The 27,830-nt window shown below is 55.0% G+C and overlaps 3 protein-coding genes and 1 non-coding gene across 5 annotated transcripts in view; 2 read left to right on the top strand and 2 right to left on the bottom strand.

Moving 5' to 3' along the window:
* Nucleotides 1–1,080: 1,080 nt before the first annotated feature.
* On the top strand, nucleotides 1,081–11,686 carry LSM14B (LSM family member 14B). Of its 2 annotated transcripts, XM_069546777.1 has the most exons (10): nucleotides 1,081–1,443; nucleotides 3,347–3,510; nucleotides 4,628–4,763; nucleotides 5,493–5,609; nucleotides 7,676–7,843; nucleotides 8,074–8,151; nucleotides 8,348–8,509; nucleotides 8,860–9,010; nucleotides 9,887–10,072; nucleotides 10,553–11,686. In XM_069546777.1, the coding sequence occupies exons 1-9, from the start codon at nucleotides 1,317–1,319 to the stop codon at nucleotides 10,056–10,058; spliced, it is 1,275 nt and encodes a 424-aa protein (XP_069402878.1). In that variant the 5' UTR covers nucleotides 1,081–1,316; the 3' UTR covers nucleotides 10,059–10,072; nucleotides 10,553–11,686. The 2 variants fall into 2 exon arrangements, with proteins under 2 accessions (XP_069402878.1, XP_069402879.1); XM_069546778.1 differs by lacking the exon at nucleotides 5,493–5,609 and having other exon boundaries at nucleotides 1,082–1,443.
* Nucleotides 11,687–13,385: 1,699 nt separating this feature from the next.
* On the bottom strand, nucleotides 13,386–19,969 carry PSMA7 (proteasome 20S subunit alpha 7). The gene is made up of 7 exons (XM_069546789.1): nucleotides 18,796–19,969; nucleotides 16,673–16,799; nucleotides 15,896–16,020; nucleotides 15,158–15,280; nucleotides 14,627–14,746; nucleotides 13,908–13,970; nucleotides 13,386–13,614 (listed from the first exon to the last, which is right to left on the bottom strand). The coding sequence occupies exons 1-7, from the start codon at nucleotides 18,889–18,891 to the stop codon at nucleotides 13,522–13,524; spliced, it is 747 nt and encodes a 248-aa protein (XP_069402890.1). The 5' UTR covers nucleotides 18,892–19,969; the 3' UTR covers nucleotides 13,386–13,521.
* On the bottom strand, nucleotides 17,259–17,330 carry TRNAE-UUC (transfer RNA glutamic acid (anticodon UUC)). The gene has a single exon. It is a non-coding gene; the product is annotated as a tRNA-Glu (tRNA).
* The window catches only part of SS18L1 (SS18L1 subunit of BAF chromatin remodeling complex), a 27,974-nt gene continuing 19,225 nt past the window's right edge, over nucleotides 19,082–27,830 (top strand). The window contains exon 1 of the mRNA XM_069546788.1: nucleotides 19,082–19,456. Coding sequence (XP_069402889.1) covers nucleotides 19,388–19,456 — 69 coding nt within the window. The 5' untranslated portion in view covers nucleotides 19,082–19,387. The remainder of the gene's footprint in view (nucleotides 19,457–27,830) is intronic.

Genomic DNA, 27,830 nt, shown 5'->3' with positions numbered 1-27,830 from the left:
AAGCTTTTACACGACCCAATACTGGCTTCTGATTTGATGTCAAGAGAGAGACCAACCAAAAAAAAAAAAAAGCAAGTGCAGACGTAACCACCCATAAAATACAGGGCTGTGCAGGAAAGAGGGGTCTGGCGAACAGGAGGGGAGACCGGTTCCCCAGCTCACTGCGAGGCCTCCAGCAGGAGCCGGACAAGGAGGCACGCAGGCCAGGTCAGGCGGGGCTCGGAGGCTCTGGTGGCGCGGCTGGGATTTATTTTAAGGGACACGGAACGCCACCGCAGGAGAGGGGGAGGGGCGGGATTAAAGGAGAAGATGCGCTCAGCATGTTATATTTAGCGGCCAACTCGCCGGAAGCGCTCGTTACCCGCAGTTACTACGGCGCCCCACGCGCGAGGGGCAGCCCCCACCCTAACCTCCTAGGCAGTGACCTTGATCACCTGTCTTCTTCCGCCCGAGGAAGAGACCCTCCCCCACGACCCTTCGCCTCCACCCCGCAGGCAATGATTATGGCCTGGCCTCCTACCTTCTACCCTCAAGGAAGAGACCTCCCCGGCCTCCCACCTTCACCCCACGGGCAGTGACCCCGACTTCCTTGGTCAGTGACCTCGGCCCCCGTCACTCCCCGAGGAAGGGAGCCCCTAATCTTCACCCCTGGGGAACGGGAGAGTTGAGGCGCACGCTGGCCTTCCTGCCCAGGGCCGGGGAAAGATGTCCTGCAAGCTGCTATAAAGAGGAAACTGAGAACCGTGAACTGTCCACTGGCTCCCTGCCCTTGGGTGGCGAGAAGATTAGCACGCGCCGCAGGCAGAAGTTGGCGCCCCGCCCCTTCGCCACACATGTGTCCCGCCCCTCCCGCGCACGCGCGCTCCGCCCCGGCCGATTCCCACCCCTCCCCCAGTCCTGCCAGTCGCGTCTCGTGCTACCACCCTGCGCGGGGCCCGCCGGGAGCCAGCCGAGAAGTGGGACGGAAAGCAGGGAAAAGCCCGCCCGGGCTGGTGGCGCGAGCTGCGCAGGAGCAGATCGCGGGCCCGCCCCCAGGCCGGCGGCACGGCCATATTTAAAGGGATGCCGGCGAGGCGATCCAATGGGCGGCCAGCGTGTGGGGGCGGGGCGTGGCGGCGCAGGCCCCGGATGTGGCTGCTGTGGCCCCTCCTCCCCCGCGCTCCCCTCAGAGCCCCCGGCTGCGCGCCTCCGCCGCTCGCTCGCTGGTCCCCGCGCAGGCCCTCGCGCGGCGGTGAGGCGGCGCCGAGGCCGAGGAGAGGGCGACGAGGCGACCGCGCGGAGGCGAGCGGGCCAAGCCCGGCCGGGCGGCCGCCGCCATGAGCGGCTCCTCGGGCACCCCGTACCTGGGCAGCAAGATCAGCCTCATCTCCAAGGCACAAATCCGCTACGAGGGCATCCTCTACACCATCGACACGGACAACTCCACCGTGGCGCTCGCCAAAGGTAGCGCCCCGCGGCCGCCCCAACCGTCCGGCCCCCACCCCCGCCAACAGCCGGGTCCGCGCCTCCGCCCTACCCCCACCTCACCAGCGCGCCCCTTCCCCAGTCCCGCCTCACCCGCCCGGGGTGCCCCTCCCCCCGCCCCCCTGCGCGCCCCCGCATCCGGTCCGCGGCCCCCGCGGCGCCCCCGGCCTCCGCCCCTGTCCCGCTGTAGCCCTCCGGGGCTCGACCCGCACAATGGGCTCCCCCGGCCCCGGAGGCGGCGTAATTGTGAGCGGCCGCCCCGCGCAGCCCGGAGTTGGGGTGGGGAGGTGGGGGCGGGTCCAGCTCCCGCGGCGCCGCCCCCCGTTCTCCACGGTGGCGTAGCCCACCTCTGTAGGTGGGGGCTCGGCGTTGCTGGGGTTGCCTGCCCTAGGGCCGAGGGCCGCGGGAGCCGAGAAAACCTGGTCCCTGGCGGGAGGGGAGGGGAAGGGAGGGATGGGGGGGGTGGGCAGACCCGAGTCTCGCCGGGCCTCTCCGGGACGCTGTGGGGGCAGGGGGTGAGAAAACGACTCCTGCAAGCCCTTCTGGAACCTATTAAGCAGCTGGGGCCTTGAGCCTGAACAAATACCACGTCTTAATGGATTCTCCTGCCAGGATAAGAGCATCGGTTTGCGGCTAGGTGCTCCTTTTGAAAGCGCCTTCCTACTCTAATTCAGACGTTTGGTGTGTGGGTTTATCCTTTGGTGACAGACTCCTCCCTGCGGGTGCTGGTAACCCCACTGAAGTCCTGGGAGACTAGGGAAAAGATGGCTGCATTGTGCCTCTGCTGGAGCCCAGAGTCTTTCTGAGTGTGTTGAGGCAGGAGGTGGCCCCAAAGTTCCTTTGTCTTCATCCTCCGGGAAGGTAACTAGTGTGGTTCCCCTGCCTCCTAGAAGTGCTGCGTGCAGCCAGGTCTACAGAAGCCCCGTGTGGTTGGTGGGTCTTGTTAGGCTAAGGACATTGTCATGGACTTCAAGGGTCAAGGCGTAGCGCGCACGCTCCTGTGTTAGAGCCCCAGGCCTTTAGGTCGCAGTCAGTTCCCAGCTCTGGGAATAGGTCCTCCAAAGACTAGTTGTTAAGTTTTTTGATGGATGCGTTGCTCCAGGAGGTGTTGATACAAGTACTGTTAGTATTGTGTTAGTATAAGTACTAATTACTAACTAGTATTATAAGATTATAATTATTTGTACTTTTTGACCGCATTTGGCCTGAGACCCTGGTTGGAAAACCTGAGGCCCAGAGTAGTCCCTGGTCCTCAGTGTGCTCAAATTAGAGGCAGCCTCAAGCCCATCTGTGCCTCAGAGATCCCAGGAGACACTTGCTTGGGCTCCTTGAACCCTGCCATTAAGGATTAACCCCCTAGGAAGTTCCTCTAGGAGACCGTGACACTGCTGGTGGGCGTCCATGTTCAGGGCCCCCCCTCCCATTGTTTCTCTACCAGCTCCTCCCAGGCTGGTTGTGGACAGAAGGGTGGGGATAGCACTCAACCCACAGCTTTTCTCAGTTGAAAACAGACTCCCCAGGGCTGATGTGTCGTGAAGTTTCAATCAAAAAGCAGCTTTGGGGCCGTTTAACCTGCTAAGTCAGACGTGAACGGGGGTTCTGCAAACCAGACGACTCATTTTGTGAGAGTGCTGGCTTGTATTTGAAAGTGAGAACATTGAGCTTCATGAATCTTTCCTTGTCCTTTGTGACCTAGAACTTTTTGGAGCTTCGACAGCTGGGGTCTTGTCAGTTGATAATGGCATCTTCTCCATTGATAATTGTGGGTGGGTATTAGTTGAAACATGGAAACTGGGTGCTGTGGATGGCTCCTAGGAGGGGACTGATTGAATGCACTTGGTTGAGGACAACAAATTAACCCTTCTTTTTCTCAACCCCTAAGTGAGGTCCTTTGGTACTGAAGACCGTCCCACAGATAGGCCTGCCCCCCCTAGAGAGGAGATTTATGAGTACATCATCTTCCGGGGAAGTGATATCAAAGATATTACTGTGTGTGAACCTCCGAAAGCTCAGCACACGCTCCCTCAGGATCCTGCTATCGTTCAAGTAAGTGCCTCGCTGTGTTTCTGTTGTGGACATTGTTTCTAAGAGGTGCTGGTTTCCAAGTGGAACTTGGTGTCATCTGGCCAGAGTGCTCAACTCAAAAAATGATCTTTTCATGAAAAGTAGTTGAATTTTTGTCTAGACGGTTGGTGTTCTGTGGGAGGTCTTAAGCTCCTCTAGCATGCAGTGGGGTGTACTGAAGAGGGAGGTGGGTGTGCTGGGAGGGGTTGGGGCGAGATGCTTCTAGGGGAAATTACTGATATGCACCTGGGGGGCTTGTCCTTAGTGTCAGGTTGGGAAAGCCTGAAGCCCCAGTGGCGTGCTATGAGCAGCAGAGATGCTTGGAGGGACTTGGGTCAGTGGAACTCGCTCTTTCCACACTGTCCAGGAATTGTATTCAGAGTTGTGGAACATTGATGTTGGAGGTTTCACGCCACATGCCTGCCTGCTGCGTTAGGGCATGTGCCCTGGATTACTAGGGAGCCCAGGCTGATACTTTCTTGACTTGTAAACTTCGACAGTCACTGACTCTGTTGGGGTTCACACTGCAGGAGGCTCTGGGGCTGAGTGTGCCCCCTGGGAGGTAGGAGCTTGCACTCTGGGCTGTGGAGCCCGTAAAGAAGCCCCAGGCCAGACTTTGGAAAGGTTTGGAATGAGTGTCCCTAGGAAGCTGACAAGAAGGAAGTACCTGAGCAAGTCCTTGAGAGACAGCGGGGCCCAGGCACCAGTCTACCTGAAGGTGGGGAGCCAGAGAGGAGATGCGTGAAGACAGTTCCCTAGTGGCACAGCTGGGCCCCTGAATGTTGGGGGAAGGGCCTAGTCGATGCCCCTGGTCCTCTGAGTTTTTAGTCATAGGCAGCGGGGGGCCATTAGAGGGGTTCATAGTGTTAGAAGAAGATCGTGTTAGAATTTCATAGACTGGTGTAGCTGGGGATAAAGTATGGAAAGGGCAGTTCTGAGCTCCCTGAGACCATCTTGGAGGCTCATGCGCCTCGGTACCACTTCAGCCTCTGCGAACACAGGCCGACAGCCTGGCTGCCTTTGCTGGTCTGCACGGTGCTCTCCAGGCAGGGTGACGGGAGGCCTTGCGCTGCTCTCACCTGTGTGTCTCGTTGCTCAGTCTTCCCTGGGCTCGGGCTCGGCCTCCTCCTTCCAGCCACACGTGCCTTACAGCCCCTTCCGAGGGATGCCGCCCTACAGCCAGCTGGCCGCCAGCTCCCTGCTTAGCCAGCAGTATGCCGCTTCCTTGGGTTTAGGTGAGTAACCTTTGCCACCTGTGAACTGCCTGTGCTGACATCCAGGTGATGGGCACAGACCCTGGTGGTGGGGACACTGTATTCTTGTCACATCCAGATTGTAGTGCACACTGCGTAATGTACCTTTCTCAGTGCCCCTTCAACTAGTGAGAAATTAGTAATTCCTCAAATGAATGAGAGGCAGCAGTATGAGTTTTGAAACAGATGAATCGAATCAGAATTCCTTTAAAATAGCCTGTGTCTGGGTGGAAGTGGTGGTACGTCTGCTTCAAGGAAGAAATAACTGATATGTGTAATTACAGATGAGTTCTAACCACTTACACATTTGTCAGCCTATAAATATAAAAGTTAAATGCAACACCCACCTATTCTATCCTTTTATCATTCTCCTGTCAGTGCTTTGCTCAAAAGTGAAATTTCCCCCACGGCTCAGTAAATTCTCCTCTACACGCATAGACTGAGGGTTACCTGGCCATAGGTTTGCAGTGTATTCAGACCACAGAGTTGCAGGCATTGCCTACTTCGCTCATGAGTCATGCTTGTAAGAATCCTGCTGTCTTGACCACTGCTCCCACAGTGCAGGAGCCCTTCTCACCTGGCTCCCTTTTCCTAGATGAGGCTTGTGTGATCAGAGTGCCCCGTGAAAGAGCCTGCTGGGTGTGAGCAGAGTCTCTCCTTACTCACCTGTGTGCTTTCTTGTTTGCTCTTGTCTCCTTTATCTTCTTTTAGAAAAGTTGGTAAGCCCTCCAGCCTCAGCCGCGGCTTCCAGCCCTAGTTCTTCTCCATCTCCACAACCTGTTTCAGAGCTTGACATGTCCTCAGAGCCACACCAGCTCACTTCCAAGGGTAACAGCAGTTTTGGAAAACTGCATGCTGTGTTGCGAGCTAAGAGCGAGGGGTAAACCAGTAGCCCAGAATGACAGTAGCTGTAGCAAATAACTTGCTGAGCCCATGGATCAGTTCAAGTGCTTCTGTGTGGTTCTGCACGTGATCCTGGAGTAATGACTCCCACAGTTTTAAATGACTGATTAGAAAGAACCGGCAGTGCACTTTGTTCACTCGTCCTGAGTCCAGGGCCTGTTGCCACCTATACCGTAATTATCTCTGCTCAGAAGGCCCTTTTCTGGGGTTTCTGGTGGGGAAGACTGCAGGGCGATCGCCTGCTGCTCTGGGATCCATGTGGCACTTTCCTCACCACCCAGGGCATGAGGAATCGGGGGCCTCAGCTATCTTTGGGGAAAGAAGCACCATTAAAATTGGGTGGCCAACCTGAGCTGTGGACCAGGTGAACAGTGGGCCTGATCCTTGGCTTATTAACACTGGTTTGTGCAACCTGTCTGCTGGGTGCCTGCACTTGGGGGAGTTTCTTGACCTTTCTGGGCCTTCTCCTTTCACCAGCAATCTGACACGAGAGTGCTGTGCGCCGCCCTCACCACTGCAGAGACTCGGTCCACAATGGTGCCTGGGGCTTCTGTTACAGCCCACAACTACTGTCAGTCTGTTAACCTGCTTGTGTTGCTTTCCTGCATGGATGCCAGAGGATCTGAGCTATGGCTGTAGTGATGGGTTTTCCCCACTTAAAAATTGCCTGAGATAGTTGGTGGTTCTTAGAGCTCTTTACTTAGAACTGCTCTAAGGGCAAGATAGTTTGACTGGTCTGTTTTTGTGAAAGGCAAACAAGCCCAAGGTTCTTGCCCAGTCTGGTTACAGGGTGGGTAGGACGCAGCTGTGTCTTGTTGCGGGAAGGCCGTGCTCAGTGACGCTATTGTCAGAGGAAGTGGTCGAGGTTAATTAATGCCACCACAGAGAACACTTAGAAGTACCAGTGTGGGGACTTCCCTGGTAGTCCAATGGTTAAGAATTCGTGCTTCCCTTGAAGGAGGCACAGGTTCGATCCCTGGTCGGGAAACTAAGATACTGCATGCTTTGTGGTGTGGCCAAAATAAAAAAAAGTACCTGTGTGTAGGGCCTGGCTTCTGAGTACTTCTGATCTTTACCAGGAATTTCTTACCGTTGTTTCTGTTTGTGGAGCAGAAGGTAGACTGTCCTGTGCTCATGTGTGCTGGGCTGCTCCTCCGAACATGGCTATTCCATGGTTAGGGCTCATTCTGTCCCAGAAGTCTGTGCGCCTCCACCTAGTCTTCAGCCGTCTGTTGAATAGTGCCCACAGGAACGCGGGAGGGGAGACGGCCTGACCTCCCCTCTGGCCTCCTCTTGTGGCTGAGCCCCTCCTTCCAGCTGGGAATTCTGCCAAGATTGGCTTCCGGGGCTTCTCTCTTGCCCTCAGGCCTGGGGATGCCTCGGGGTGGGGAAAGACCCCTGCAGTGCCTGCTCCAGGGGCAGCCTGGGAACCCTGGGCTCTTAACAAGGACCCTTCACGGGAGGAGCGCAGGCTGTCACTTCTCTATAGTCAGCTCTCATCGCTTCATCCTTTTTGATTTTATTGTGCCTTAAGCAAAAATGACCGTGTTCTAGCATTTTTAACTTCAAAGGCTGACCACTGCATTTTGTTTGTGGAAGATGCCAAACTGAGATGGTTCTTGTCCAGCAGGGCCCAGAGTGAAACACATTCTCAGACTGTGAATTCACCAGCATCTCAGGACTGTCAAGCCCCCACGGGGTTAGAGCTTATGTGGTTTGGGGGAAGCGTTTTCTAAGGCACTTGAGAGGTGTTCGTGGTGGTACGGGTTTCCCTCGGGGTGCCCTAACTACGGGAGCCTGCTGGCTTTGTTGCTGCCTAGACTCAATGCAGGGGATGGTACAGGTCGGGGCTGTGCTGCGTTTGGTAGAATTTCTCAAGGCGGTTGCCTTCCTCTCCTGCCTCACTCACCATTTGGGAGACAAGTATCAGGGTGCGGGGTGTGAGGCTTGCTTCTTTTCTCCATTTTTAAATCTTCTTCTCCTCAACTCAGGAGCCAGCTTTCCGTCTGTCTCAGTTGGCAAGAGCCCCATGGTGGAGCAGGCCGTCCAAACTGGATCTCTTGATAACTTGAACTCCAAGAAGCTGTTACCTGGCAAGGGCACCGTGGGCATGCAGCTCAATGGGCGCCCGGCCCCACCCAGCAGCAAGGCCACCACTGGTACTTAACTGCTTTCTCGCCTGGTCTTTATTCATGTTCTCATAGGCACAGCGCTTCCTGGGGGGATCTCCCTTTTTTTAACTAGACCCCCCCGGCCCCACACCTCACAAGCCCTATAGGCTTTGCAGGGCAGCCTCTTGCCACGTGTCCCCTGGGGGTGCCACCCACGTCCCTTGCTGGGCTCTGCCTCTGCGGGCGCTGGCCTTAAACTCTTCCCTTTTGTGCCTTAGATGTCGCTCAGCCAGCAGCTGTGCAAACGCAAGGGCAGGTGAACGACGAGAACAGAAGGCCTCAGAGGCGGCGCTCAGGTAACAGTGGTCACCACTTAGAGTTCTGGGGGCCCTGCTCTGCTCTCTGCTCCTGCCTGCTTCCCGTGGGCGACAGTTTAAGGGGGCCGGGTTCAGAGGTGGCTTCCATGTATCCTGTCCCTCTTGGTCTACTGTTTCACGCTGAGCAATGTTGGGTTAGTGGCTTACCAGCCAAGGCCACCCTTTCTTCTCACAGGGAACAGACGAACAAGGAACCGCTCCAGAGGGCAAAGCCGTCCAACTAACATCAAGGAAAACACAATCAAGTTTGAAGGTGACTTTGATTTTGAGAGTGCAAATGCCCAGTTCAACCGAGAAGAGCTGGACAAGGAATTTAAGAAGAAACTGAATTTTAAAGGTCTGAAAATTTGCCCTCCCCGCAGGAGTGTCCATAGCGTGGGTCAAGGAAAGATAGCTGGGGGTGAGGGGCAGCTGGGAATGGTGGTCAGTGGGAAGGCGTGCCTGTCATATAAGGAATTCCTGGCAAGGAGAGGAGTCTGAAGGGGGGACAAGAGCAGACTGCAGGGCCTGGGACAGTGTGGGGTGAAAGAGACCAGCCCTGAGGAGCAGAAGAGCTTTCACTCAGTGCAGAACACTCCGGGCATTTCCCAAAGCCTCAGTCAGCCAGAGTGGCGCAGTGGGGACCTGTCCTGGCAGAAGGGGCTTGGTTTGCTCCCTGGCATCTCAGTGCTCCGCTTCTCTGTGCAGATGACAAAGCTGAGAAAGGGGAAGAGAAGGACCTGGCTGTGGTGACCCAGAGTGACGAGGCCCCTGCTGAGGAGGACCACTTGGGGCCCAACTGCTACTACGACAAGTCCAAGTCCTTCTTTGACAACATCTCCTCTGAACTCAAAACCAGGTTGGGGGACTGAGGGACCAGGCAAGCCCTCGGGGAGCTGGTGTGGAGCTGGTGTACCTGCGCTCTTGAGACTAGGGCATGCTCCCATGGAGACCAAACCCAGATCTCAGGTTCAGGGCAGATCTCTGGGGCCCCCATTCACAGTTTTACCATCATGCATACAGTAGCCCCAGTGGCACCAGCAGTAAGTGGGGGCCTGGGAGCCCGGGTGGTCACTGGTGCTAGAGTGATCTGACCCAGGTCCAGGCACCTCTTTGCTTAGCTGCCCTTTCTCCATTAAGGTGGGGGTGGAAAGTGCTCCCTGCTGGTACTGCTGATGTTCAGTTCTGTACCACCTAGCCTGGGCCTGCTTCCTGGTCTGACCTTGCTGGCTTGAGGCCCTTGCCACCTAGGCAGCTGGCAAGGGTGTCCACGGTTTTCTTAAACCTGATGGCTTGAGGCCGGGAACTCGTATGTGCTTTGTTTTTAATACCCAACAGCTGATGCCTAGGTGCTGCCCAGGAACATGCTAGACAGTAAATGGAGTCTGCAGGATGAGCATGGTGTGGACACTCAGGTCCCTTCGTTACTCGAGTAGTGGGCGCTGGGGGTGCAGCAGAAAGGAAAGGAAGAGGCTCGTCTTCCCTCCCCGAGCACATAGCGGCCTTGTGCTGGCCTTAAGAGGTTGCAGGTGTGAGAGACCTGTCCAGTGGGAAACAGGCCTGGGAACTCTTGCAGTGCAGAGGCTCCAGCTCCACGGTCCTGACTGGATTGCCGCTGCCCCCACCCCCCTGCCCCCCATGGCTCCAGTGATGAGTCACCATCTGTCCTTCCTCCCCAGGCTGTGTGAGGAGCTGTCTGCTGCAGTCAGTTTCACGTTTTTTGTTTGTGGTTCAGTTCCAGGCGGACGACGTGGGCTGAGGAGAGGAAGCTCAACACGGAGACCTTCGGAGTGTCAGGGAGGTTCCTCCGAGGCCGTAGTTTCCGGGGTGGATTTCGAGGGGGCAGGGGCAACGGTGCAACCCGCCGTAACCCGACTTCCCACAGAGCTGGGACCGGCAGGGTGTAACGAGGCAGCCAAAGGTAAGTGAGGGGGCTTCGTGATCCTTTAGCATCGTGGCCAAACTGGGCCCCATTAATCTTAATGAATCACTTGGGGGGCTCTCAGGGACGGTAGGACTCAGGCCCCAGGTTGTCAAAGTGAGGGTCCAGGCACAGAAGGGTGGGGTGTTTCCTCCTCTAGTGTGGTCAGTCAGGAGAGATGATTACAAGCTGGGGCTAGCCCCAGCCTGGCCCTGCAGTGCCCCCAAGTCTGCATCTTTAACTAGGTCGAGGGATCACGTGTGCCCCTTGGGGTCTGGATGGTACGTGAGCTGCAGGTGGGACCTGGAGCTGCCTCCTGACCCCCAGTGTGGACAAAAGCAATGACCTCAAGTTGTGTTGGCTGACTTGGGGTTGGGGGAAGGTTGAGTAGCACATTCTTCATTGGAAGCCAGGATGTGCTGGGCTTGGGCTGGGGAGCTGCCTGGTGAGACACTAACCAGGTGTCATGTCTTCTCGAAGGCTCTTGCTGAAGCGGCACGGGTGCCAGGCCGTGTCTACGAGGACGATGGAGAACGCTGCACTTACTGGGAGAGACATGGTCACTTCGTTTACTGAGTTTGGAAAGTTCCACACTACTACTTAAGTTTTGGACTGAACTTGGATGTGGTCTGGCTTAGAACCTCTTGTTTGGGGAAGTGTATATGGGAGACCGCTTTGAGGTGTCCTAGCCTATTTTTTCTTTTTAGTTGTGCACAGCCTGATTGTAAGGTTTTGGTGATCTGTAGAAAGGTTCTGGAGCGAAAGCGTGATCCTCATTTTGTGACCTTTCTGGGACAGCTTTGACTTTAAGGTGGAACCAAATTTCATTTGGCAAATGCAGCAGCCAAATGCATCTCTGTAACTCAACTGGCCGCGGATGCTGTTGGCCTGGCACCCCCACTGCCACAGGTGGGGCCCAGGAGCTGGGCACGGCCAGCACGGGGGCATGTGGGGGCGGGTGGGCCTAGGGCAGGGAAAAGTGCGGTGTCCCACAGATCATGTTGTTTAAGCAAAGCAGATGACCGTGATATCCCAAGGGGCAATGTCAAGGTAGGGGCTGGTGGGGTTGGGGTGGGGGGCTCCTGTGGTGAGCTGTCACTTGGAGTGTGGTTCTGTAGGAATCGGGGTTGGGGGTGAACACCCAGGACAAGCCCCTCTGTGGCGTGCCTGTCTTTGCCAGTCCCTGACCTGGGCCAGTCAGTGGTGGACTCAGGCCGAACACTGTTCGGTGTCTCATCCACTTGGAAATGAGCCAGTCTTTTTTTTTTGGCGAGGTCGATCGACCGAGAGCATTATTTCTTCTCAGTTGTAAATAGTTCCATGTTTTTGTTTTACTGGTAGGTGGAGGGGAGGGTGGGAATATAAATTCGTTGCATGAGACCTTTAGTAGAAGCATGTTCCCTCTGACAGGGCATTGTGGTGAACATAAGCACCTTGGTAACTAAATCCCTTTAAGTAGGCATAAAGGTTTTAGTTCTGTATTACGTTACTGTAAAAGCTTAGGTTTATTTTTGTAGGACTTCATGGCTAAGAATTAGAGCATAGCAATGGGGTTGCTCTGTTGGAGTAATGTAAACTTGTAATTATAAATAAACACGCAAACCTTTAAAACTCTTCTCTTGCTCTAGAAATAGTCCTGTTGATTCTGTTGCCTAAATTACATCAGGGTTAACATGCCTGTCCCACATGCATGCTGTGCGTGTGCTGTTCAGGCCTTGAGCTGGTCAGATCTCTGGGGACACCTGGTGCTGTGAGCAAGACCTGGTCAGTCTGGGTGTGGGCCGTCAGCCAGGCCCTTTTAGGGTGAGTGATCCTGCTCTTTGGACGCTTGGGACACTGGTTTAAAGAACCAGCTTCAGAAGGCTTGCTGCCTTAATGCAGCTTCCACACCCCCAGAACTTCATGTTGATGCTTTATAACGTGTTACAGGGCTGGACCCTCGGACCACAGAGAAAAGCAGAGATCTGGCCGCTTCGAGGTGGAAGCGCCTCACATCACTGTTAATGGGCATGCAGGTGGTTTCTCAAAGGCAGTCTCAGGGCAGGGCCAGGCAGCAGGTGGACCAAGCCTTGTGTTCTGGCCAACGTCCTCTTCTGGGCAGTCCACCACTTCTAGCAGGTCCTGAGCCCTGGTGGTAGTTGCAGAATTTGAACAAATTCTTGGCAACTTTCCATTCGGGCGACTGACACCTTTGACCAGTGAAAAATAAATACCTTCCACAGTTGACCTGCTGGATACAACCAGCCTAAACACTAGTTCTAAACTAGGTAGGTGACTCCACACTCAAGCTCAACAAGTATTTCTCTGCTAGAGATTCTAAATATAGTTGTCAGTTTACCACCTATGACCAACCTTGCTATTAAAAATTTAAACTGACAATCATTGTGACACTTCAGGCTGAGTTTACAATGTATCTAGGCCTTTTCACTGTTTTGGCTGTGCTGTGTGGCTTATGGGATCTTAGGTTCCCAATCAGGGAGTGAATGAATGAATGGGGGGGGTCCCTCAGCAGTCAAAGTGCCAAGTCCTGCCCCTGGATCACCCTGTTCTCTTCGGGAGTCTGATGGGTGGATATAATCCACTGAACCGAGAACTCAGTTCAAGAAGAGCCACAGACGAGACAGAGCAGAGCCCTGGAGTACTACCAGTGCAGTCAGAAGAGACCACCAGCCCAGAGACTCAAGAGAGCTCTCTGGGTTCTCCTGTGGCAATGGAAGCCAAAAGGCAATGCCATTGCTAAAGCTGGCAGTAGAGCCCACAAGAGGCAGAGAGCCATGCAGGCAAAGGGGATGGAAGGGGTTCTTCTACCCAGGCAAAGTTTAGGACCATCACTTACTCTCTAAGTGGGCTGGAAGCTAAAAGAAGGATAATCTTTCTGGTTAAAAAGGGGGTGGGGGTAGGAACCAGAAGTCTTAAGGATCAAAACAGGAACGCTGACCTGATTTACTAGAACCAGAAATTCAAGACCAGTTCCGGAGCTGCGCTAAGTGAGCTCCAGGTTTAAACTGAGCGCAGTCTGTCCTTGTGTCCTGATGTCATACATTCATCAAGGACTACAACAAAGTGTGAGAAGAAATGGTCATTCTGTGTCTAGAACCCTTAAACTGGAGAAACCCCAAGTTTCTGCCTCCATGGTGCCTCTTGTCTACTGCCCTGTACAGCTTTTCCACAAATCCCAAGGGAGGGATCCACTCAACCATCACCTTGTCTTAGACCCTGGTGAGGAGCAGAAAGGAATGTTCCAGAGACCCAAAGTGAACAAGTTCCCTAAAAAGCTAGCCATACACCTTAAAGATGCAATCACCTCTGAAAGAAAGGTTAAAAAATAGGCAAATTTATTGTAGGACACTTGGACAGTATGGATAAGTGGAATGGAAACGCATATGTATCCTTTTGGAAATCAGCCATGATTTGAATTTAAAAATCGTTACAAGCAAAATTTCATTTCATCATGATGCTTTCTTTTGTTTCTTCTTTTCATTTTCTTCTTTTTCTTTCTCAATCTCAGCAACGTATTTCTCAATCTCTTCAGGATTTAAAATCTACCAAAGGAATAGTATATGATTAGCCACACAAGGTGCCCCCAAACCTAAGTCCCAGATGCCCCCTCTGGCTGCTTCTACAGGAGAGCGAAGCCACATGTGGCCAACCCAGGGGACAAGGTGGAACCAACGTGTAGATGGTCAATGTGGGAATGCTTTCTTTTCCACGTGTGTGGGGACCCTTGGAAAGAACATTTCTTGGTGCTAGAGCGGTTCTGAACATGCACTGCCCCCTGCCCTGACCACTGGGAACACACCCAAAGAGAAGGACAGCAAACCAACTTGGTGATTACCTTGAGGGGTTGATCTCGCCTCATGACAGCAAGCTCTATGTTTTTGCCACCTGACTGAACCACCTTTGAGGGGAGAAAAGAGCGTCAGACACCTCACCCACCTCAACCAGACTTGGTGCCCCGTGAACCTGAACCCAGAACTGCTGCACAAGGGGAGGGGTGGACACGGGGTGCCCCGGCTGCCCACTGATGCGGCCTTGTGAGCTATCTGCACTCCTCTGATCTTGGCACAGCTGGGTTTGGGCAGGCTTGCTGTCCCTCCTCCTGCGGGCAGATGGACTCAGGGCCCTGCCAACTGCTCGCAGCCTGCCCCATCACCGAGGCCTGATGCCTGGGCCCCAGCCTAGCCTTAAAGCTGTAATCCCCCTCCGCCTCTTTGGCTTCACCCCCAGCACCTCCAAGGTCTTGACAAACTCTAAGACCTCACAGCTCCCATCCATTATTCCCAGTTCTTCTAATTCTGACTCTAGCAATAGCTTGAGCCTCAGAAAGTCTGAACTCTAGGCCAACTTAGCCACTTGGTACCCTGACTGCCCCAGATGTATAAAGGAGTTGACAGCACCAAAGTGGTGCCTGGTGGTACCGTGAGTGCCTGCGCCTCTCCTTGTTGCCTACACATTAGGCTGTTCCATCCCATGCTGTCCATTCCCCAGGTCAAGTACCATCACCACCACAGCATGGGTGTCTTCATCTTGCCCAGGTTTCAAATACAAACTTACTTCCAGAAGGGCCTTGATAACCAGCTTAATAGTCAGATCATCTGTTTCAATGGCTTCGTCAGTATAATTCTTCTCCAGGAATTCACGCACTGACTTGGCACCCCGGCCTATAGCATTGGCCTGGAACAGGGGTGTGTGTTACATGGCACAGAATGCAACGATCCAGAGACAGCCAGTGCCACCCTGCTCCCGCGTGCTGTGGAGAGGCAGCCGGGCTGGGGGAGACCCTGCCCCATGGCTTCTTTTTGCAAAGGGCTATTTGGAGTTGGTGCTCATGCCCACCAATGGGATTCTAATGAAAGACACATGGCCGTCTTGCATACGCCACGTGTCCTTACAGCTCACTATCCTTTGCTCCCAAACATCAACACTGAACAATTTCCCGGCTTCCACATCACAAGTGTCATGAGCACGCAACGTGTGTATGCGTACATCCCTCTATAGGATGAAGCCAGCTCAAGGTCCCAACAGCCTCCAAAACTGCTTCTACAGGCAAGATGGCCCCAAGCCCTTTTTTTGTCAGGGACTCACCTTCCAGGCATGGTATGTGCCCGAGGGGTCTGTCTGATAGAGTCGGGGGGTGCCATCAAAGTCGAAACCCACAATGAGGGCAGAGATGCCAAACGGCCGGCGCCCATTGCTCTGCGTGTAGCGCTAGTGGAGAAAGAGACGCAGTGACACTGCAGCCTCCTCATGGAGGCTGCCCAGAACCCACAGCAAATAAAACGCACCGTGTTCCAAACACACATTTTAACAAAAGGATGAAAATAAGCCCACGTTTAGGTTACTTGTAATTCAAATGAAAAATAAAACGAGCCCATGGTTTCTCAGCATTCCTCCTTCCTGTGCTACATTTTCATTCTTAGAAAGAACAGAACTGCCGCGTGGAGCTGGGGTTCCTTGGAGTTACTTTGACAGCAAACACAATCTGGCTACATACCAGGTTCACAGGTGACTAAGATTTCACCAAGAGCGGGGGTGGCTTTTAGCCCCTTCACAATTATTTGGTGACAGGTCATTCAGAACTAAACAAAAACTACATCATGTCCCTCTAGAAATATAAATCTGGACTACTCCAGGCCACTAAATAAAAACACCACAAATGCCACTGAAAAGGATACACAATAGTAAAACTGCAGATGAAGTCAAGGTTAGGACTGTGCCTGTGGAACAAGTGCAGTCTCCCGATTTGCCCACAGTGATGTCCCGTGGCAGGACGCTCCAGGACACAGCTCATCACCAGAGCCGAGCCACAGCAGGAACACCCACCTGCTTCAGACTGGCAATATAACGGGTGATGTACTCCACGGTGACCGGGTCCTCCACAGTCAGTCGGTGGCTCTGGCATTCCACGCGGGCCCTGTTGATGACTATTCTTGCATCAGCAGTAAGGCCTGCAAGGATCACAAAGACAACGCCCCCTAAGCCATGCCTCATCTGGACAATTGTCAAGGATGGCGCAGATCACATGAATGGACAGGAGATAACCTCAGGCATGTTCTAAAACTGGTCCTGACAGGCAGCACCAAGGTTACTCTGAGCCCCACAGTGGAACCAGCAGCCTCTGTGAAATCCTCTGAGAAAGCTGCATGGGTAAGGAGCTATGGGTGCTAGGCTACACACACACTGTCTTTGACAAGTCAGTCTCTATGAGAACTGGGATCTTCCTGCTGAAGGAGGAAATGAGTGAAACCACATAAGTGCAAGAACACTGCACATCCTGAGAGCAGGGCGCTGTCCAGCTTGCCCCACTTCATAGGTACACGGTTAACTGTGGACAGCTGACCTTTCTCCTGACAGCAGCAATAAGGAGACAGCACACCCCCTCTTTTTGGAACCATTGATTCATTTAGCCCCTCTGCTTCAGCCTCCTGGGGAGGATCGTACCCCTGAAACTGAGGCCAGCCCTTTTCTTCAAGGCCAAATCTTTCTCTTATACGATTTCGGTTTACCCAATCACATGCCCCCCATACCCCTTTCACTAGGTTAACCTCCAGAGGGCCGTTCTTCCAAGAGACAGGGACACAGTGCTGGCCCCAGACTCACCAGCGAATGCCATGCAGACATTATCATCCAGAGCACAGATCTTCCGCACTGTCCTTTCATCCTGCAGTTTAGCCACTGACTTCTTCTCCACACCAAGAACAACAATGTCTTTTCCTCGAACACCGACCTTCAATAAATATCAACCGGGCACTTATGAAACTGACCAGAGGTTTTGCCACCAGAGACACAGCACTAAGAGCAGATGTTAACATGGTCCTGTGAACACCCCTGTGGGGGCACGCACACCCTGCAAACTGTGGGCCTTAATCCACTTTTGGGAGAGCTAGCCCAGGCATCACCATCTAGGCACCTAGCCTTGTGCCTTAAAATACTGATGTGTAGTTTCAGTTACAACACAACTGAGGAAAAACTGCTATATAATCCATATGTTTGTGAACATGTGTCATTTCAACCCAGTGAATCAGAGTCTCTGTAAAGCTTGAGCATGAATCCCTAACAGTGAAGTCAGGTATTCCAAAAGCAGTGTTGCTGTGATTATGAAACTGTACCGGAACCCTTCCCTCTCTCTCCTGTGCACTTGTTTTTTCTCTTTTTTCATTATACCACCAGGCTCAAGGGATCCTAGCTCCCCGACCAGGGACTGAACCTGGGTCACAGCAGTGAAAGTACGGAGTCCTAACCACTGGACCACCAAGGAACTCCCCTCCTGCACTTTTGAAATCAATGTGCACAGCGGTGGAGAAGTGCCTGAAATGGTATCAGATGAACAACACATCAACTATTACTGGGAGACCCATGGCTCTCTGCTTACGGCTGACACTATAGCAGAAAAAAAGATGTTTTAAATACATGGGGGGGAAACCACATTGGCTGCCAGTTAACCCACTCAAAGCACAGCAGACACAAATGAGACAATCACTTGTAAAAGCAACTTCTCTCAGTTTGGACAGGGTACCTCAGCCTTGGCCCTACAGGCACCTGGGCCAGCTAATTCTTCAATGTGGGGAGCCAGGTCCGAGCCCTGTTGGATGCTTAGAAATTTCCATGTCCCATGCAAAGAAGCACCATGTGGCAGCGTTTCAGATTTCAAGGAGCTTTCTCATAAACTGTCTGCAAAGGCCAGGCCCAGAGGCAGCAGTCAGGGCAAGCAGAGGCAGCCATCTGGCTGGCCCACGGTGGAGGGGTGTCCGCTGACATTCCCCCAGTAGTCTTCAAGCTGAGCTGAGGTAGGTCAGAAAGTGGATTTGGGGGCCTTAATTTCGAGATTCACGAAATAAAAAAAACTTCAAAATTCACAACCGTCTCTGCCTACTCAGGCCTCTGAAACACTAAATGATTAGGAAAACAAAAAACACAAAAACCCATCATCCAGTTTGACTGATAAACTGACAGGTTATCCTAAAGACAACAGGTATTCACACCTGAAGCAGCGGCCTAAATGACAGACCGCTCATGTGCGACAGGACCCGAGTCGGGGGCAGGGTCCAAAGTGGGAGGACTCAGCAGTCGGACCCAGGAGGGAGCCTGCCCGCCGCGCCGGCGGCCCGGGAACTGCAGCGCCGGTGCGACACCGGCGGCCCTTTGTTCTCGAGATCGCCCCGGGTCTGGAGGGCAACTACTTTCTGGGGGCGGGGGACGACAGGGAGGGGGGAGTCGGCTACCTGGGAGCTGTCCAGACTCTGTCCGCCCCAGCCACCTACTCCTTCAAGGAGCGCCTGGGAACTAGCAAGGGCCGGGCCCTGCCTCTCTAAGCCCCGCGCCCTCGCACCGCCCCAGGCCCCCCAGGCCGCGCAGGGGCTCCCGCCAAGATGGCGTCGGCGGCAGGCGCGCGCTCGGCTCTGGACACGGCGCGGGGAAGCGAAGCCCGCAGCCAGCAGAGCCCTTGTCTCGGCACCAGCAGCCCCGCTCGGCCATACGCGGAAGCCGGCTCCTGGAGAGCCGCCCGGCCTGCCCTCGCGACCGCCGCTTGCGGCGCTCCTTTCTCGCAGTGGCGCCCCAGTCCCAGCTTCCGTGTGCGCCCCAGGCCACCATGCCTCCCTGGGCCCCGAACCACTGCGCGCCCGTCAGCGTGGCCCCCGGGGAAGCGGGTCGGCGAGACGCGCCCGGGCCCCACCCAGCCGCCCGGGCCTCTGCCGCCCCCCGCGCCCCGCCTCCCCGCTCACCGCGGTCGAGCCCTTCTTCACGGCCTCCTGCGCGTACTCCACTTGGAAAAGGTGGCCGTCGGGCGAGAAAACGGTGATTGCGCGGTCGTAGCTCATGCCTGCGGAACGACGCGACCGGGCCCGGGAAAAGCGCACACTCACGGCCGCGCAGCCGGCGATTCACAACGTTGCTGCGCCGGCGCCGCGCGCGCCCGCCCGCCCCCGGCGCCCCCGATTACGCTAGCGGCGTAAGGCGGCGTTCCGGGGCGTCAGGCGGTGCTGGGCTGACGTGCGCGCGCAACGGGGCGGGGCCCGGCCGAACCACCGGCGGCCGGGCGCGGGGGGTGGCGCGGCTGCCGCGGGCTGGGCGCGGGACACGGAGCGGTCTCCCGGGGGCGCGGTGCGGGGCTCTGCCTCAACCTGAGGCGGCGCACGAGACAGGGGCGCGGAGGGCTTCAGGGCGAAGCGGCAGCGGCGGGGCGGACGAGCCCACAATGCAGCTTCCCCCGCGCCCCCCGCCCCCCAGCGACTGCGGAGAATGAGCGCCTCCGGCTGCCGATAGCAGCCGGAGAATAAACCCCGATGATCTAGGGCTGATCCCGCGCCCGCTACCATGTCGGTGGCTTTCGCGTCCGCCCGGCCGAGAGGCAAAGGCGAGGTCACGCAGCAAACCATCCAGAAGGTGGGCTGGGGGCCCCGGGCTGGGCCCGGGAGCCGCTGGGTGCGGGCGGGCGCCCGGCGGGTCGAAGGTAGCCGGCGGACGCGGGGAGCGAACAAAGCCGGGGCGCAGGCGACCGCAGCGACCCCGCCGGGGCCCCGCGCGCGCTTAGCCGCCGACGTGCGCCAGCTTGGGCGGGGGCGAGCGTGGGCCGTCAGCAGGGCGCGGGGCCGCCCGCGGGGTGGTGTCGGCGGATCCAAGCCGGGAATGACCCTGGGCCACGCCGGGCACGGTGGGGACCCGCCGCTTTCGGGACCAGGGGCCCCGGGCAGGGGCGCAGGGTGGCGGAACAGACTGCCCAAGGGGTGGTGTCCGAAAGATGCTGCTCGCGGGATGGTATCCTCGGATCCAACCCGGAATCGACTGCGGGCCGCACGGGCACAGTGGTGACTCACCATCTTTGGGGCCACAGTCCATGGGCAGGGGTGCAGGGCGGTGGGACCAGGCGCCCACCGAGTGGTGTCCGCCGGCCACCCCGCGTGCACAGGGGATCCGCTTCGCTGGCGAAAGCGGTGGCGCTGCGTGGTGGGCGGCCCTGGCCCCTACGCGCACCTTGACTGGTTGAGGGGCGCACGGGGCGACAGGAATAGGTCCCAGCAGCCGGCCCCTACCGCCCCCTTAAGTGCTGGCACTCGGAGGCACAAAGGGGCGCATCCAGAGGGTGGGACGCAGTTCAGCAGCCCCGCAGCCCTTCTAGGAGCGCGCTACACCCCGGGGCCGACCTGCCGGCCAGATCTTGCTGCCCTTATTCGCGTGTCAAATTGTCTTTCAGTGTGACAGCTAGCTAGCCTCTCACCTAACAGAAACTTTACACATTCGCTTTACAGCCTTGCCCACGTTCTTTAAGTTCGGCCTTGTGGTTTTCTAGAGATAACCTCCCCGTTGGTTTGGGGGCACCTTTAACAAAGCCTTAAGTTATGAAAATAAAGATTTCAGTTTTCCTACTGTTTTTCCTTAGAAGATAAGCTCAGAAGAAAGAGAGTGTTAGTCATTGCCGCTTGAATTTTTTTGGTGTTTTTGACAGCTATGTTACTTTCTTTTCTAACCTGCGGTCCTCTGCAGTATGCCTTGCTTTCTGTGAGCCTGTTTTTCCCCTGAAGGGATTCACTTCAATGGCCGTGGCCCTTCTTCCTTGATGACCTGCGGGAACCTGGTGGACTTCTCAGCCTCTTGACTGTTTGAGACGACTTTTGCCGTGACTGGTTTTGACAAACGAGGAGCCTCATAAATGCTAAATGGGGAAGAGAGGACTTAAGAAGCAGGAGAAATACAGGTTTAAAAGTAGAGCATTCTTATTTGTTTGGTTAACCCTTATGGGGTGCTCACTGGCCTTATTCTAAGGGCTTTGCAGGTCTCAACTCGTTTAATGTCTCAAGTTACTATCATCCCCATTTTACAGATCAGGAGACAGGTATAGGGAGGCTGCGTGCCTGCTGGTACACGATAGAGCTAGGAGTCACACCTGGACAGCAGGTCCAGGGTCTTCCCTGACAGTGACACTCTGTGTCAGACTCTTGGTTGGGCAGAGAGTCAAGCATGTGACCCAGATGCAGATGTTGGCAGCCCAAGGGGCTCTGAGGACCCTGGGTTTTGGAGTTAAGTGTGACGAGTGCAGTCACTGTTCCTGAAGCTGCCTTGGCGTCAGCATTTATCCAGTTCTTTGCACTTTGCAAGTCTCTAGGCAGAAGTGTGTGTTTGAGCACTGCTCCCAAACATCAGATCAGAAAGACTGTATCGCAGGGTAGGTCTGCATGCTGACCGTTGGGGATGGGTCTTCGGCTTAGGCTGTCATCTGGTTTGACCTTTTAGGGCTAGGGGTCTGTGTAGTCACCTTAGTGTTTTGTCAGTGTATATACGCAGAGCTCTCTTACTGGTATTCTGAGAGGGCATCAGAGATACATGTTCTGCACTCATGAGCTGTGTCCACAGTATGTGCTCATGCTCAGAGCGTTGAGAAAAAGCCAGGGGTTCCTTGGAAGCTTACTTGGTAGTGAGACAGCAGGGAGTACGCTCTTGTCCTTAGAGTATGTTTGGATAGGAGCTTGCCAGGCAAACTCCTACTCAACCTTCAAGGCCTCACTGAAATGCCCCTTCCTTATGCACCCTTGGCAGTCATGTGGTAAGGGCAGCATTTTGACATGTCACTTGGGCTCCCAAGTTTTGTGTTGCTGACCCGTTCTTGTTGTGTCCCCAGGCTGGCACAGTGTCAGTGCCTAGCATGTGCTGGAACATCTGTGACCCTGATTCCATCAGTCAAGTGTTTGGGATAGGCAGTAGTAGTCACTTCCTACGGCTGTCATAACAGATTACCACAAACAGGGTCATTTAAAACAGCTGCAATTAATTTTCTTACAGTTCCAAGGGCTGGAAACCCAAAGCCATGGTGTTGGCAGTGTTGCTTCCTTTCTGGGGTTCCAGGCCAGGATCTATTCCAGGCTTTTCTCTTGAGTTTCTGGTGATTGCTGGTGGGCCTTGGAGCTCCTTGGCCTGCAGATGCATAATCCTGACCTCTGCCTCGATCTTCACCTGGCCCCCTTCCTATGTGTCTATGTCCAATCTCCCTCTTCTCATGAGGACACCAGGTGTGGGATTTAAGGTCTACCCTAATCCTTCCCTGTTGACTCAGATGGTAAAGAATCCGCCAGCAATGCAGGAGATCTGAGGTCAATCCTGGGTCAGGAAGATCCCCTGTAGAAGGGAATGGCAACCCACTCCAGTATTTTTGCCTGGAGAATCCCATGGACAGAGGAGCCTGATGGACTACAGTCCATGGGGTCACAAAAAGTCAGACGTGACTGAGCAACTAACACATTAATCCATGTGACCTCAAATATAAGTTGATTACTTTCCCAAGGCCCCAGTTTCCAAATAAGGCCATGGTCCCAGATACTGGGAGATAGGACTTGACCAGGTTATTTTGAGAGACACAGTTCAGCTCCTAAAGGAGGACACTTGCGGCAGAGGCATATCAGATAAGGAGGACCAAAGAGTGGGGATAGGAAGGGTCTCAATGGTTGAGAGTCACCAGTGGTCCCGCCTGTGGTCTGCAGGGAGTAGAGCAGGTGTTGTTCAGTGGCTCAGTCATGTCCGACTCTTTGTGACCCCGTGGACGGCAACACGCCAGACTTCCCTGTCCTTCACCATCTCCCAGAGTTTGCTCAAGCTCATGTCTATTGAGTCGATGATGCCATCCAACCATCTCATCCTCTGTTGCTGCCTTCTCTGCCTGCCTTCAGTCTTTCCCAGCATCAAGGTCTTTTCCAATGGGATGGCTCTTCACATCAAGCACCAAAACTGGTGGGGCTAGAAGGGCCAGCCTGATTAGGGGTGCCTCAGTCATGCACTCAGTGGTCTTGCTTGCAGTGACCAAGCGTAGTGTGAGGGCAGATGAGAACCATGGGGGACATGATTTGACCAGAGGGTCTGAGTTGGAGGTGGGCAGTGTCCCCAGGAAAAGCCAGTGACTCTGTACCTGGCCAGCTGACCTATAGGCCAGGACCCGCCCTGAACTGCTCTTTCCGGCTGGGGACCCAAGACCATACTCTGGATGTCACTGGTGGGGGTTGGGGTGCTGCTGTCTCTGCAGCCTGTGTGGCTGGGCTGGGGCATGTTGGAGGGGACCTTGACTGCTTTGCCTTGGCCTACGTGTGGGTGCCTCCTTGTTGCTTGGCACATAGTAGTTGCTTAATAAATGGGAATTTTATCATCACTGTTTATATTGGTTTCCTTAGCTTGTTTCCTCAGCTGAAGAGCAGGGATAGCATCTTGTCCCTTTGCACCCGAGCCCCTTGTGTTGGGGAGACAGGCTCCGTGGAGCTTATGGAGGGGTGGGCAGTTGTGTGTTTGCTGATGCGGGTCAGGCACTGAAGAGAGACCAGCAGGGTGGCTGCCCGGCCCCAAGGACCTCTGTGCCCAGGGGCAGGGTAGGGGCACAGGGGTAAGGGGTGACCCATTGTCGGGGGAGGGTGCCCTGTACTCTCTCAGACCTGAAACTTGCCTTAACAATGTAGGCTAATTCATGGGGGAGGTAGATTGGCCATTTTAATTCGCAACTGAGAGGGTCTTGGGGACTCGGAGCCTCCTGTGAACTTTGCTGTTGATCATCTCAGGCAGTAATTACTGAAAGCACTTTCTCCTCAGTGAGCAGAGGCCTGGGAAGGGTCTCCTGGGGTGGAAGTGGTGGTGTCCCCTCACTGTGGTCTCTGGGACCAGCCCTGGGTGGGGAGGCAGGGTGCTGCCCCTGAGCGCACTTGAACCTGCGCTGTGGAGGCTCTGAGTGCAGCCCCTGTGGGTGTTCTCAGGGAGGGAACAGCCCCCACCCAGCCTCTGCCCTTCTGCCCAGGCACTGCCCCAACCCAGGTGTTGTCCTGGGAGCCCCCTGGTGGAGGATGGAAGCCTCTGGATAAAGTACAGGCCACACCCCCCGCCCCTCTGCAAGCCCGCCTCCTCAGGGCTGTGTCTCTCTTGCAGAGCCGGGAGGGGGAGGGAGGGGGAGGCAGCTAGGGGCCCTCTGACATTCACTCACTGGTGTCCCCACTGTGCCCTGCCCGGGGCCCCGGCCCTCTGCCCCAGCCTGCTCCCCGGGCCGGCGGGCCCTGTGCTGGCAGTTGGATGACAGCATCCATGCAGTCCCCAGGCTCTGAGCAGAAGCCACCTTCCCACCCCGCAGTGAGGGGATCTAGTTCTTGTGTCCACAAGTGGCAAGGCCTGGGCAACGTCGGGCCAGTCTGGACCGCCTCATCTGTGGCAGGCACCATGACTGTGTGCCCTGCTGCGTGAACATGGCAGGAGTCAGAAGGCCCCAGGGCAAAGATGCTATATGTTTGTGCAGCTGAGGCTCCTGAAATGTGGCCCCAGCCCCTTGGCCAGCACGGCTTCTGAGCAGATGGGTGACTGTGCTGGGACTGCAGGGCTGGTGGATGGGCAGTGGGCCGTGGGGTCTGCAGTGAGGGTGGAGCTATGGCAGCTCACAGCCCAGCGCCCCCTACCCCCACTTCCACCCCCAGGCCTCGGGTCCCTTGTTTTAAGGAAGATGACATGGTTGGATCCTTTCAACTGCACTTATGGTAACACGTGATCACCTGGTACAGGAAGGCGAGCCACCTTGTAAGTAAGTGATGGTCTCAGCCTTTTGATGGTATTCTTGACATTGAGCAAAAGCGATGAGTAGATCCTGAAGGGTAGGTGATCCCAAACTGCAGGAGTCCAGGGTCCTGTGAAGAAGGAAGGGAGCCAGGCCCACAGGGGCAGAGTGACAGTGACTGAATAATATGGGGGCCCCACATCCTTGAGGAGGATGGACATATGTTTGCAGCTGCGTGCATGTTAACATGGATCACAACAAACTGTGGAAAATTCTTAAAGAGATGGGAATACCAGATCACCTTGCCTGCCTCCTGAGAAATCTGTAAGAAGGACAAGAAGCAACAGTTAGAACAAGACATGGAACAACGGACTGGTTCCAAATTGGGAAAGGAATACTTTAGGGCTGTATATTGTCACCCTGCTTATTTAACTTATATGCAGAGTACATCATGAGAAATGCTGAGCTGGATGAAGCACAAGCTGGAATCAAGACTTCTGGGAGAAATATCAATAACCTCAGAAATGCAGATGATACCAACCTTATAACAGAAAGTGAAGAGGAACTAAAGAGCCTCTTGATGAGGTGAAAGAGGAGAGTGAAAAAGCTGGCTTAAAACTCAGCACTCAAAAAACTGAGATCATGGCATTCATCCCATTACTTCATGGCAAATAGATCAGATTTTACTTACTTGGGCTCCAAAATTACTGAGGACAGTGAAGTCACTGCAGCCATGAAATAGAAAGATGCTTCCTCCTTGGAAGAAAAGCTATGACAAACCTGGACAGTATATTAAAAAGCAGAGATACCGCTTTGCTAATAAAGGTCAGTATAGTGAAAGCTATGTTTTTTCCAGTAGTCATGTACAGATGTGAGAGTTGCACCGTAAAGAAGGCTGAGCACCAAAGAATTGATGCTTTTGAATTGTAGGCTGGAGAAGACTGTTTGGAGTCCCTTCGACATCAAGGAAATCAACTCAGTCAATCCTAAAGGATATCAACCCTGAATATTCATTGGAAGGACTGATGCTGAAGGTGAAGCTCCAGTACTTTAGCCACCTGATGTGAAGAGCCGACTCACTGGAAAAGACCCTAATGCTGAGAAAGATAGAAGGCAGGAGAAGGGGATGACAGAGGATGAGATGGTTGGATGTCATCATCGACTCAATGGACATGAGTTTGAGCAAACTCCAGGAGATGGTGAAGGACAAGAAAGCCTGGCATGCTACACTCCATGGGGTTGCAAAGAATTTGACACAACTGAGCCACTGAACAACCACAACCATGTTAACATGCCTTACCATGTCCTTAGAGTCTGAACACACGTGTCAGACACAGAGGGAGGACCATAGGGCGGGGCCAGCCCTCCCAAGGACACCATAGGAGTAAGGTTTGGGGTTTTTGAAACCCACACATCCCATTCACAGATTCACCCATCAGGCAGATGTTTGTTGGAAGGGGTCCTGTCAGCATTCATCGGCAGGGTCTGTGGCCTGGGGCTCCTAGTTATCCTCTGAGTTGGCGGGTGGCAGCTGCCTGTGTGCTGGCAGGAAGGAGCCCTGATGGGTTAGCAGAATGTCTGCCCTGAGAACCATGGTGGGAGGGGGGTCAGCCACCCGGGGACGCTTACCCAGCTCTCTAGTCATCCCTCCCACAGCTCAGGTGGCTCCCAGGAGTTATCACATGGAGTTGACCCCACGTGTGCAGGCATGCACTGTGGTCTCTTTTGTAGCCACAGAAGCCCCTGAGTACCATGTGTTTGTTTTGTGGAATTCTCTGGTGCTTAGGAAACAACGAGGGGGGACCTTTGTGGCTGAGACAGGGACGGTGGGAGACCAGCGGGACGGAAATGTTCCCCATGTGTCACAATGGGGACAGGGAGATGCTTCCAGAACAGCCGAGGTTGGCTGGAGTGGCAGCCAAGCGTGGGGGTTTGGAGGCCTACCCTCCCCCTGGGCCCACCGGCACTTGAGCACATCCGTGAATTTCTTCCCATTTTGAGGGCACAGCCTTTGTTAATTACAAGAACAGGCACAAGGACATTGTGAAGGGTTTTTCTGCCCATTGTGGGGTGACCTGATCCCCCCTCGGCAGCAAGTTTCAGGGCCTCCAGGCCCCTCTGTGCCCCTATTCCAGGGTTCCCTGATGGCTCCAGTCCCTGTACCCCACCCTCTTGTGGGCTCTAGGGCCCCTAGTCCCTCCCCTTCACAAATTTCTGGTATCCTCAATCCCTCACCCACCCAGTCAGGACCCCACGTGTGGCGTCAGCGGCCCCTGAGCCGGCCCTGCCTCATCACCTGTGTCCTCACCTCCAGGCAGCCCCATGGGCAGCAGAGTGCCAGGTTGGTCACCACCTCCCTGGAAGCCAGGTCCAGTCCCTGGTAAAGCCTGTGGTGGATTGTCACAGAAACAGCAGCTGAGTGGGGCCACCCCAGCTCTGAGCCTGTGTTCCCACCCCCACGGTGGCCCCAGGCTTTGCTTCACGGTACTCTGACCACTGAAACAGCGGCCAGCACAACAGAGGCTTGATGAGACCTGTGCTCTCTGGCTGCCCACTGGGGCCTGAGACCACCAGGGTGACCACATGCCAAGGAAGCCCCACCGATGCCAGAGCGGAGGCCAGGAGAGACCTGCGGCAGACCTCCCCGACGGCCCCAAATCATGAGAACTAAGAAGCCGCTGTTTTCACCATGGGGCATGGGGACATTTGTGACACGCAACAAGTAACAGCTGTGCCCTGTGTCCCATGAACTTGGTCGCATTGGCCTTTGCAGCCCATCCAGGCTGCGGTTAAGCAGGTCACCCTCTGCTGGGCATAGGCCTCCCCCTCCCCCAGCCGCTCCATGGTTCTCCATCTCCACCACATCCTCTTCTGCACTTTCCTAAAACTTCTGTCTCTGCTTTCGGATGTGCCCTGCTCTACCGCACCTTTGCCTGGGCCGTCCCTGCCACTCAGGCTGCCCTACCTCCAACTCCACCTGTGTGTGCCTGGTCGGCTTTCCAGCCATGGCTCAGACATCATTGCTGAGTGCTCCTGGATCCCTGCTGTCAAGATCACAGTTGACACACAGCCGCCTGTGGCACCAAGCAGATATGTGCCCGTGGCCGACTCGCCCTGACTCCAGCCACCTACTGCCCACTCCATCGCAAGCAAGGGTGGGGTCTGGCCACCTCCTTGTCATGCTTGCCTGGGTCTAGGATAGGCCTTCAGAGATGGGATCTCACCATCACTTGGTAGTCGTGGCCCTCAATGCTG

The sequence above is a fragment of the Ovis canadensis genome, chromosome 13 (assembly GCF_042477335.2).
Source record: "Ovis canadensis isolate MfBH-ARS-UI-01 breed Bighorn chromosome 13, ARS-UI_OviCan_v2, whole genome shotgun sequence".
Lineage (NCBI taxonomy): Eukaryota > Metazoa > Chordata > Mammalia > Artiodactyla > Bovidae > Ovis > Ovis canadensis.
The sequence above is the reverse complement of the archived record's forward strand: the minus strand, read 5'-3'. Positions and strand labels throughout refer to the sequence as shown.

Bases quoted from the DNA above. Each gene is read 5' to 3' on its own strand.
- PSMA7 (XM_069546789.1), bottom strand. From the start codon at position 18,891: ATGAGCTACGACCGCGCAATCACCGTTTTCTCGCCCGACGGCCACCTT. The intron at 15,281-15,895 runs GTGGGTGTTCCT...TTTCTCCACTAG, and splicing joins ATATTGCCAGTCTGAAGCAG to CGCTACACGCAGAGCAATGG. The intron at 13,615-13,907 runs GTAATCACCAAG...TTCCTTTGGTAG, and splicing joins GGCGAGATCAACCCCTCAAG to ATTTTAAATCCTGAAGAGAT.
- LSM14B (XM_069546777.1), top strand. From the start codon at position 1,317: ATGAGCGGCTCCTCGGGCACCCCGTACCTGGGCAGCAAGATCAGCCTC. The intron at 8,152-8,347 runs GTAACAGTGGTC...TTCTTCTCACAG, and splicing joins GCCTCAGAGGCGGCGCTCAG to GGAACAGACGAACAAGGAAC. The intron at 9,011-9,886 runs GTTGGGGGACTG...TTTGTGGTTCAG, and splicing joins TCCTCTGAACTCAAAACCAG to TTCCAGGCGGACGACGTGGG.